We start from the raw sequence: 10,840 nt of genomic DNA on the forward strand, positions 1-10,840 counted from the left end.
TAAAATAAATGAGCGTGCACCGTCGATGAATTCCATAAGAGGCGCGCATTCTTTATAATTAATAAAATAACGTCTTGATAGGAAATACACACACAGTTCAATTACGTCTTGTGCTGCTCGAATATATATAGCGCATCCCACACAGCAACATCGCGGGAATGCCTGTGTTTAAAGGGAATCCAAGAGGAGTTGTAGAGCCTCAGCCTTAACTTGACCAAGCATCGCATCCTCTACTGAAACTGCCTGCGTCTTGACGTCATTTAGAGGCGCCCAAACAAGGTTGGCGCCAACCTAGAGAGAGAGAGAGAGAGGGGGCGAGTTCATATGGGAAAGCTGGAGAGCAAAATTTAAGAGTTCTAAAGTAACGATGGTGAGTAATAGTCATGTTTACAGCACTGCCAAAGTTGTCTGGCATTTACGCGTGATAGCGTTTAATATAACCGATGGGGAGACATGCTTCCTTATATACGCAGATTGTTATGCAAACTCTTCAACGCCGCCATAATTTAGTATTTTTCATCAGCATGCGCAGAAGTGCTTTATAAATACAATACAGAATAGTTAATTAGACTGTGGCACATAGGACCTAATAAGTATTGCAGTTTTGTAATACCATGTGCATCTCTGCACTTTTATCTTGTGTGCACAGCCCTCATATTTACAGTAGAATTATTTACACCGAGTTGTAATACACTTAAGCGGTGAATATGAACGGAAACGAGAGTGTGTTTCTCGGTGTTGATAGGTTGCGATGAGAGCCCGAACTGACAGTTACCTTCTCATGCGTGTTGGTTGCGCAACGCACGGACGCACGCATTGCACCCTTGCAGCAGACTTGTGCTGTACTGTTCACCTCATCACACATAAAGCCACAAGAATTCCTGCGTCAGACCATTTTATCAGGAGTTTGTTTTTGTAACATAGTTTTTTTTATTGTTTATTTTTATTAGATGTAGAATGTTATTATGATACAAAGCGAACGTGAAGGCCATCTAATGACTGTACTGGTTATCTGTTTTTCTCAGAAATCGATATAATAATGTAGTTTATAGGCTCCAGGTACAAATGAAAACTGCTGCTCTTTCTGTTATGTTAAGTATATAATGATTTCTCCATGCAGGACATAAGAAAATTCTTTGGGGTGCAGCCAAAAAAATCCACAAGTGAACCAGCAACAAGTGGTAAATCAAAGGAAAATGAGGAAAAGAAGAAGACACGTACAAATGGAAATGCTGGCTCTAAGGTTTGTTTATGTTTGAAAATGGTATGCCCTAAATATGTCACTTCCTTTGAAGCAAACCTGTCAGGTTAATCCATCCAACCACTTTGTAACTTGCTTATTTAGATCAGCTTTTCCAGAAGCTAGTAGTTATTCTGGTAGTTTTTGGCCCAGTGTAGGAAACTGCCCATGACAGGCAGCAAGTTCAATATGGAGTGGAGATGAAATTATTATTTTGAGATCAAGAATGGTCAGTTGGTATTTCACTTGCTAGTTATACAGATGGTAAATGTATATTCATGTATTAATGTTTTTCATCCCTCTTAAATCAGGTTTGTGCAGCCATACTGTTACTTAGGTAGTATTAGACTCAAATAAGAAAATAACCTTGTGTTGGATCTTCTTGCAGTCCTTTGCAGGCCTTGGGCTTGCACGCTTCCATAGATGGGGCAAACATGTCCAAAAAGTGAAATGCAGCTTTAGTGTAACGAACAGCAACAACCCCCTTCAAATACATACCAGAGTCACTTAAAAAAATGACATTTCTGACTTGGCTGAAGATAAAAAGAGGTGACACAGTGATGCATTATAAAGATGTATTGCTGTGGAGATAAAGGAGTCCCATACTATAAAACACCATCTGCCATTCCATATTCATTCATAAGGGACCAGTTTATCTGTCCATCCATTGTCAAACCCGTATACTCCTGGTCAGGATTGCTGAAGCCAAGGCTGCAGCATTTGGTGCAAGGCAAGGATTTACCATTCTATTCCAGAACATGCATAGACACGTACACAGAAACACACATTCCCACATTTACCCACAGGGGCACCACTCAGAGTCTCCTAACCTTCATGTTTTGTGATGTGGAGGAGTGCGAGTGCGCCCAAAGGAAGCCCATCGGAGACATTAGGGAGAGTTGGCAGACTCCAGACAGATGGAAAGGAGATTGAGATTTGAGCCTAGCACTCCAGAATTGTTATGCAGTAAAGATGATCACACCTCTACAATGCAATAAAATGTAAAACGATGGTAAACATGTTCATTACCTTTTAAAATACATACTTTTTAACTAAGACAATATGTAAAAAAAATATTCATCTATAATACTAATGGCATAAAATAAAATGCTTCTCATAATTACAGGCTGTCATATTATGTAATTTCTTTTGTAATGAAACAAAGCTTAAACAGTAGTAGTTTTCATCATTTGTCTCACAAACAAAATCCCACACATTCAATTAATTGCTATTGGCAGTTAAATCCTGCTTAAATGTAAATACAGTTTTGTATCATTTTTAATCATTAACATCTTTTACTGCTGTTTAAAATATGTTTTACTATATTTTATACAGTTTTTATTTTTTTACAGTGTACAAGTTAGACTTTCCTAATTCTTGAGGTGTATTTATAAATGTACATTGCAATTTTAATTATACAGTCCTCTTTTATAAAAACATACTGTATGACACACAAATAATAAACAGTACAAATACATATGTGCAATACCTCACGTAAAGGAGCACTATAACTAAGCTGAAAAAATCATTTTTCACCAGTCAATTCTTTTGTATTTGAAACTGGCTGATATAGAATGCTGGCTGATTGAACAGGTCTCTGGCTTTCAGGAATAGCCTGTCCATGAAGCATCAGTGGCCACATTCCAAACATGTTTAAGAATGGACATTTAAATTAAGCATACCTGCTGACTCTGATATTTCAATAATTTACCATATTTTTGGCCCCAGTTGTAAATATATTCCTATGTTCATGTTTACTTAGTTTATGTTTGCTTTTCAAAAGTTTGTTCCTATATTTTGTCATGCATTGAATTCTTATTTTGGGTTTTATGCATTATATCCTCATTTGCTTTGTAAAATGCCTTGTAGATGTGATGTTTTGTAAAGGACACTATAATATAATAGCTATTTCAAGGTTTTGTTTTTTATAATATGATGTAGAAATAGTTTTAAAGAATTTCATTATACTATGAACTCATAACAAAAATCTTGACTTCAACAGTAATGAAAAGCTACATTTAACACTGTGTATTTTGTTAACTCTAGGTAAAAAGTCCTAATATTAGTGATGATTCATCTGTGAAAAAGAAACAACCTTCAAAAAAGAAGAAAAGAAACATTATTGACTCAGGTTTATGCCTTAGCATTTTTTATGATTTTTTATGCTCCAGAATAATGATATGTTTGAACAGTGTATTGCAAATGTAAAATATTTCTGTTAACTGTTGTAATTGGCATATGGGAAGCAGTTATCTGTTTAGCAATAACATCTACGACTGGTCAATAGTTTTACAACACCTGTTTTCTTCAAATTTAATCAGTTGAAATGCAATGAATGACCTCTTCTTTGACCTAAAATGGTGAAAAGGTAAGCACTTAATTGCCTGTGGTTTAAGTTTAAAGTTTAGATTTGTGAAGATTGAGAGGAGGAACTATCTGAATATTACATTTTTTTTAATCTATTGGGCCAGCGTAGGGTTTCAGGAGACAAATTTGAACAAGTTGTTAGTGCAGCCTTGGATAAGAGTGTCAGTCAAATGTTTAAAACACTTATTTATTTTAAAAAGAATAAACTGTTATTGATCTGTCTTTTTTTGACTAGTTTTTTTATTTTTAATGGTTGTTATACTTTAATTGAAATGTAGTAGGTAATATTTCTTTTTGAGCCTGAAGCTGTCTTTAAAAAAATATACCAAAGAGTACTGTTACACATACTTAATTTATTTTTTCTTGCGATTTTCTCCTACATAGTGATATAGTGGTTAGGACAGTGTCTTGATTTAAAATTCTGAACTACTGTGTGAAACGCTCCAGTTTCTTCAGATTTACTAAAAATATGTTGATTAGATTGATTGGGAATTGTAAATTGACTTGGTAAGTTCATGCTTGGTTCCTGTTTTTTGCTTTTGGAATATTGTATTGTAATAAGAAAGTTCAGAAAACGATTGCATATGTAATTATTTTGTTATGTGCCAATTAAACAGAAACAATTAGTTGTTAATCACTTTCCTGTTTTTAATTAATCTTGAAAGCAATATCTACATCTTAGAAATGGATATGGAGTATCCTAGAGTGCTTCTTAATGTTTACGACATATTCATCAAAAACGATTCAGTGTTTGTTCAAACAGTGTGGTTAAAACAATTGATAAAATTAAGATAACAGTTACAGACATATTTTAAACATCATATTTAAAAGATGTATGCTTGATTCTTTTTATTTTGTTGATACTTTGCAACATTACAAGTTACTGCACAAATAGTTTTAAGTACATATGCTTATAGTTTAACTGGCATCAGAATTTATGATTTGTCAGAATCTCAAAAGAAATATTGTTTGGGTTTAGTGATGTTGTGCATTTAAGTTGTCAAATTACATTGTAGCACGTACAGTTGTATTAAACTAAAATAATAATTACACAAAAAACATTGTTTAAAAATAATGCATGAACATTGTGGTTATTTTTAAGTAATATAATTTAAGTAATAAATGTACTGCATGCTAAGCAGCATATGCAAAATATAAGTGACTAACTTTAAAATAAATGAAGTGTTAGCACACTTTGAAAATGGGTGCTGCTGGTTGTAACAACTAGTTGTTGAAGTAAATTGGCACATTTCATTTATAATGGTTGCTGTTTTAATCAGTGATAAATAGGCAAGGTCAGAGAGTGTAGTTTTTTTAAAGTCTGCTCTTACTAATGTTTATTAGTGAAGGATTGGGAAAATAATTTTGTACTGTAGTTATTTTTTTATATAAACTTTGAAATGTGACAATTGTTAGCAAATGTGTTCATATTTAATTCTAACATAAAAGTCATTTGGTTCAGCAAAAATTATTATAAAATCATCAATATTAAAGACAGTTTTTGTTGTAGAGTTATGCAGTAATGTATGACTCTTTGTTAAGAGTTTGAGATTCTCTCCATCTGAGACAGAGAGAATCCCTCCTGTTTCTAGTGGGTTTGTTTATCATTATCATAGCAAATGAGGTCTGCCAGCCATGTGGATGAAATGTAGTTTTTTATATCCATCAATTCTTTTTTTCTCAATTGTCTTAATAGCTTTTTACCTTAACTTTTAGAACTCTAAGCCATACATATAAGCCTAGCATGTTGATGGCAATAAGCACTTAGAAACGTTTTTCACAACTTAACACATCAGACAGGCACAATTTTTTTTTTTTTTTGGGTGTGATAAAATATTGATGTGGGAAAAAATCCTCTTTAAAACAATATTCTAAAGTACAGGGATGGTTAAAGCTGCAGTACAGAAATATGATCTTGTGTAGTATAGTTATTCCTGATGTGGCATCCTTGATAATTGGTTGCATGACTTGAAATTTTCAGTTATTTTCATACATTTTTTTTCTCAAAAGTCTTGTGCATAAGTTTTAATATCCATCCATCCATCCATCCATCATCTTCCGCTTATCCGATGTCGGCTCGCGGGGGCAGCAGCTTGAGCAGAGATGCCCAGATTTCCCTCTTGCCGGCCACTTCTTCTAGCTCTTCCGGGAGAATCCCAAGGCGTTCCCAGGCCAGCCGGGAGACATAGTCCCTCCAGCATGTCCTAGGTCTTCCCCAGGGCCTCCTCCCGGTTGGATGTTCCTGAACACTTCACCAGGGAGGCTTCCAGATAAGTTTTAATATAAAACAAAATCACTAGTCCAGGTTTAATTTTTTATTCTAGAAAATCTGAAAACTTTCCAAGGATTTATGTTTCTGTAAGGCCTTCTGTTAGCTGCTCTTTGTTTCTGGATATGTAGAAAATTTGGTGTAAACTTGCTGATGTTCTGCTTTATAATGCTATAGCTGCAAACTTTGAAGATGTTAGACGTAAAAAATGCTAAGATTGCTTTCACCAGGAATTGAACATCCAGTCACTGTGCTTTGCTGGTTAATAAATGGTAAATGATGTAAAACAGAATTTATAGCCCTACTTAATTGTGAGGAAACCATGTTTTGAACACATGCTATGTAAATAAGAAGTGCAAGCAGCATGGGCTACTAATTTAGCAATTATCACCTTTAATATCAACATGGGAGTTATTCTGAAACAAACATGGCAGTTCTCCCTCTTACTTAGTGTGCTAAAATCAAGGATGAGATGTGCATAGAGAAGGTCCCATTAGGGAACTGTCATTTTGACATCTGAAGAATTATCTGTGTCAGTAATGGGAAAATGATTTGTCCTAGTACTGTGGTTGTGCATTTACAAAAGTATGTGATTTTAGTGCACGTTAAACTTTCATCATTATAGTTATTTTTTTTTTCTTTTAAGTTTTCGAAGAACTTCCTTTTCAACCAGTCATCTCAATGTTCTGATAATAGTTAATATATTTCTGGCTAGTGCTCATGACTGCACAAAAGCTTTCAAGCTTTATAAACTTTTATGCATGTGTATAATTATTTCATTTATTTCCTTGTTAAAGTTGTGAGCCTGAGGTGGGCTGGCGCCCTGCCCAGGGTTTGTTTCCTGCCTTGCGCCCTGTGTTAGCTGGGATTGGCTCCAGCAGACCCCTGTAACCCTGTAGTTAGGATATAGCAGGTTGGACAATTGATGGATGGATGGAAGTTGTGAGCATAATGTTTTTTTAACATTCAGTAATTTCGATTTTATCATTTTTATTAAAGGTGTAAATTTCTGACACCTGTGATTTGCTTTAAGAGTTCCGTTATTTGGTTTTTCATCTCAGATTCTGAAGAAGAAGTTCAGTTACCCCCCAAGAAGCACAAGAAATCAAGCATAACCTCTCCAAAAGATTCACAGTGTTCCAAACAATCATCCCATTTTTCTAAAAAACATCAAGTTCAGTATGTCTCTGAAACAGGTAAGAATACTCAATGACTGGTTGCTTAATTATTAGAAATTCAAATTAACACACAAAACTACTACTTCTGTTTTATATTCATCTTGCTGGTCTTGTTGGACTTGGATTGGTTCTTTAATACATTGTTTCCCTTACTTTAGTAGTTTAATAATAATATATTACTTGGTCCATGCAGCATCATTTCTTAACTTTATGGATTACTCATTTTTTGAGAGGAAGGGAAGGCACTTCAGAAGTCAAACTTGTCTTGAAATGTAAATGGTCAGACATGTCACAACATAACGGGTTGGGATTATGCTTGTTCCTGAAAAGCAATGTAAATAGCAAGTAGCACATTTTACTCAGTTTTATTTACATGATCTGTTCTTGATAAGTTTGAAACAAAAAGCAAAAAATATTTATTCATGTCAACTGTATAAATACTAAATTAAAAAAAAGCTAGAACTCATCACAAATGTCTGTTCATTCATATTACAAGCCAACAGACACAATAAAATTAGTCCATAATCTCTACTACTGTACAGATAGATAAGTATGACATTTTATACCTGATCCGCTTGGATAAGTAAAGGACATTACTTTTTATTATTCTTTATGTAACTTAATCAAAGGGGCTTTAAAAAGTTATGTCTATTATGCAACATAGATATAGCTTCTGTTTACCATGGTCTGGTGGTATTTTGGAATTTATTCTGTTCAAACTGTTTTGAAATTCTCTCATATAATGCTAATATTGTTCTGAGATTTTTCTGTTAAAGAAGTTTAAAGGTAAAGGTAGTTATACTCCGTAATCATGATGCCAGGAAGTGGTGATTTGTTGTATGTTGATTAGCACATGCAAGTAAGAAATTACCTCTTCTTTTACATGTACAGGTAATGACCTTGTAAACCTATAATTACCATTACTTTAAATGGAAAAATATCTTAAAGAGTCCCTTAGTCCCGAACGTTTCTAGTTTTAACTTAAAACAAAGTTCAACAGAACTGTTAAATACATCATGTTTCCATGTTGTAATTATAAAATGATGTACATTCTAAAATTTGAATAATTTTACTTTAACATCCTGGAAAGTAGTGACATTTTGCATATTGATTAGCACATACAAGAAGGAATCTAACTGTACTTTGTATGTATGACAGTATTGTTCCCATGTGTGACAGTATTGTTCTTTTATATAAAAAATATGTTGGCACACTGTGAGGCGAGAAAAGTCCCTGATATTTGGTGGTCTGCTGTGAATCCAGTGGTGGGCAGAGCTTTAAAAGACATTGTTGTCACTAAACATTTCACTGGTCTGACTTCATGTGCAACAAGTAATTCTCCATAACTTGCAGGTAGGGAAATTATCAAAATTAACCATATGATGTAATTTAAATGAAGCTTGAATATAAGGTATAAAGCAAATTTTTATGAGTACCCAGTAAAAAAATTACAGTATGATAAAAGACAAACATACTGTTTAAATAGCTTTTGCACTAACTATAATCTGGGAGAAGGATGCATGCAAAGACAAATAAATACTCATTCTAATTAAAAGTTACCTTTTAAAGTTACCTAAGTAAATACAAGATAAGGTGTTAAACTTAAGTGTTAGTATTTTGAAAGGATTTAGCGGCTTGCAGAACATAATTTGGTGATTCAAATAGACAATAGAAATTACCCAAGTGAACCTTCAGCATTTTAGGATAAAGAAAAAGGATTAGGCCACTTTCTGTATTCTCTTAAAGAGTAGTTTGGGATGTTACTTTTCTAAATCCAAGGAATTGATCAAGGTACTGTAATAAAAAGTATTTGATGTCATAACAGGCTTTGTGCTGAATCTGCTGTCTGTCTGGTTATAAAAAAAAAAAATCAGTGGTAAGAACACAGTTGTTAAATCTGTCTCTCCATACTGGAGTAGACTGTGTAAGCACATCCAGCTTCCAGGGTAAGACTGCTTAGCACAAGAAACCATTGTGACATAGCCTTGGCCAGAAAAGAAACTGTATCATTTGTCCCTGCTTATCCAACCATTCCTATAATGCTTTTATATTTTGCCTACTTCTGCCCTTGTCATTGACCAGATTCATTTTGGGTGCTATAATTTCTTTATATAGGGCCCCATTTTCCTCACTTTTTAAAGAGATGCTGGGTTGTATGGCAATTTATCTCTGTGTGTGATTTATATTGTTTAGATTCAATACTGTTTTTTTCTACCCTCAACTGAGAGAACTGTACCTGTTCTAAATGGTAGCCTGTTAAAGTTTTTTTATCAGCTCTAATAGCAAGTTTTCATTGAGTCCCAGTATGGGGAGTCTTAGGTACTGGTGTCCGGTACATATTTTGTGATGTCTTTGTCTCATCATAGGATTATAGACAGCTTCTGTAAGAGAATTCTTGCCTTGATGAACTACAGCAAAGTAAAGTAAATTACCTGCAATATTTATATGTTAAAAATGTAGAAATAGGCCAGAATTAAATAGAGTTGAAACACTGCATGGGTTAGATTTCCTGCATTAAGCTGTGATCACCAACAAGACATGAATCAAAATCAGTAAAAGTATAGTTATGTACCAAAAAGAGAATTTCGTGTTCTACAATCTGCAAACAAGAACATGTAGATTAAGATCGCTTTTTGATCGTTGTTCACAAGAGTTCTTTACCTATATGCCATCCTCCTAACTCCTCCACAGCAGGCATCAAATTATTGCAATTATTGAGTGGAAATGAGGAACAGCTGCTTAAATGGCACATATGTTCTTCCTTCTTCCCTAGCCCTAAAATCTTGAGTACCCTGCCTCCTTTTGTGTTTCCACATTCTTATCTTCCTAGAATCTATAACCTACTAGCTTGATAACACTTACTAATTGAGAGTATAGTAATCACAATAATAATACATTTTGTTTATGTAACATCTTTCCCATGTTCAAAGCACTTTATATGCATTGTAATATTGTATACTACCGGGTGTACCCCATGCTGCCAAAGGAAGAATAAAGTATAGGTGCAGTCCTGAAGTAAAAAGTTCAGTGACTAAATATACCATGGGGAGGCACTTTGCATATCTGTGCTAAGTCCTAAATGTGCTTCTGTGAGACGCGTCCCTAATAAAGTGCAGAGGAGGTCACTAAATACTCTTCCCCAAGGAGAAAAGTTTGGAATAAAACAAAGCGCATGATCTTTTCTCTATAGTTGGACAATCTGGCAGAAATAGATTCAATGGGAATGATTTGTATATATCTGGGGGACCAATAAACATTCAGGTTACTATGTAACAGGTTACAGACAATCTTAAATTCAACAGGAACCACTATATTGGTCCAGAATATGTCTCTAGATTATCTTAGGTGGCCCTGTTGATTTAAATTTAAAATACTCGGTATCATTCAGTAACTCAGATTGTTTTCTACACTTAATCACCAGAAGTGACCATATCTTAAGGGGTTGGTTCCTTTCCATGTTTCCTCTAATCACTTGTTAAGCCTTATAATTGTAAAGTACTACTTGAAGAATTAAAGTCTGTCCTTTTATGTAAAAAAATTGTAAAAATTGTACCATGAATAATCCCATTTGTTTTTTCATCCATTCTACCTAGTTCATCATAATTTGATAATGCTGTCTATATGCCTTAATCCAGACCAGATTGCATAATATTTTTTGCTATTAAATACTTTTATAATATTTAAATATTGATTATTGTGTCCTTGCTTTAATGTTTATGATGTTGACCTTACACTTAATGTCTCAAGGTACAGTTTCATAAGGAAAACAGAACAATTATAAAGGTG

At 34.1% G+C, this 10,840-nt stretch overlaps 1 protein-coding gene across 1 annotated transcript; it reads left to right on the plus strand.

Annotated features, from left to right (window-relative positions):
* The first annotated feature begins 242 nt into the window (after positions 1-242).
* LOC120521318 (replication factor C subunit 1-like) lies at positions 243-7,104 on the plus strand. Its single transcript, XM_039743026.1, has 4 exons — positions 243-370; positions 1,121-1,243; positions 3,287-3,371; positions 6,938-7,104. Exons 1-4 carry the CDS (start codon positions 368-370, stop codon positions 7,087-7,089), a joined length of 363 nt encoding a protein of 120 aa, XP_039598960.1. The 5' UTR covers positions 243-367; the 3' UTR covers positions 7,090-7,104.
* The last annotated feature ends 3,736 nt before the right edge of the window (positions 7,105-10,840 follow it).

This window comes from Polypterus senegalus, unplaced genomic scaffold, assembly GCF_016835505.1.
Source record: "Polypterus senegalus isolate Bchr_013 unplaced genomic scaffold, ASM1683550v1 scaffold_2306, whole genome shotgun sequence".
Taxonomy (NCBI): Eukaryota; Metazoa; Chordata; class Cladistia; order Polypteriformes; family Polypteridae; genus Polypterus; species Polypterus senegalus.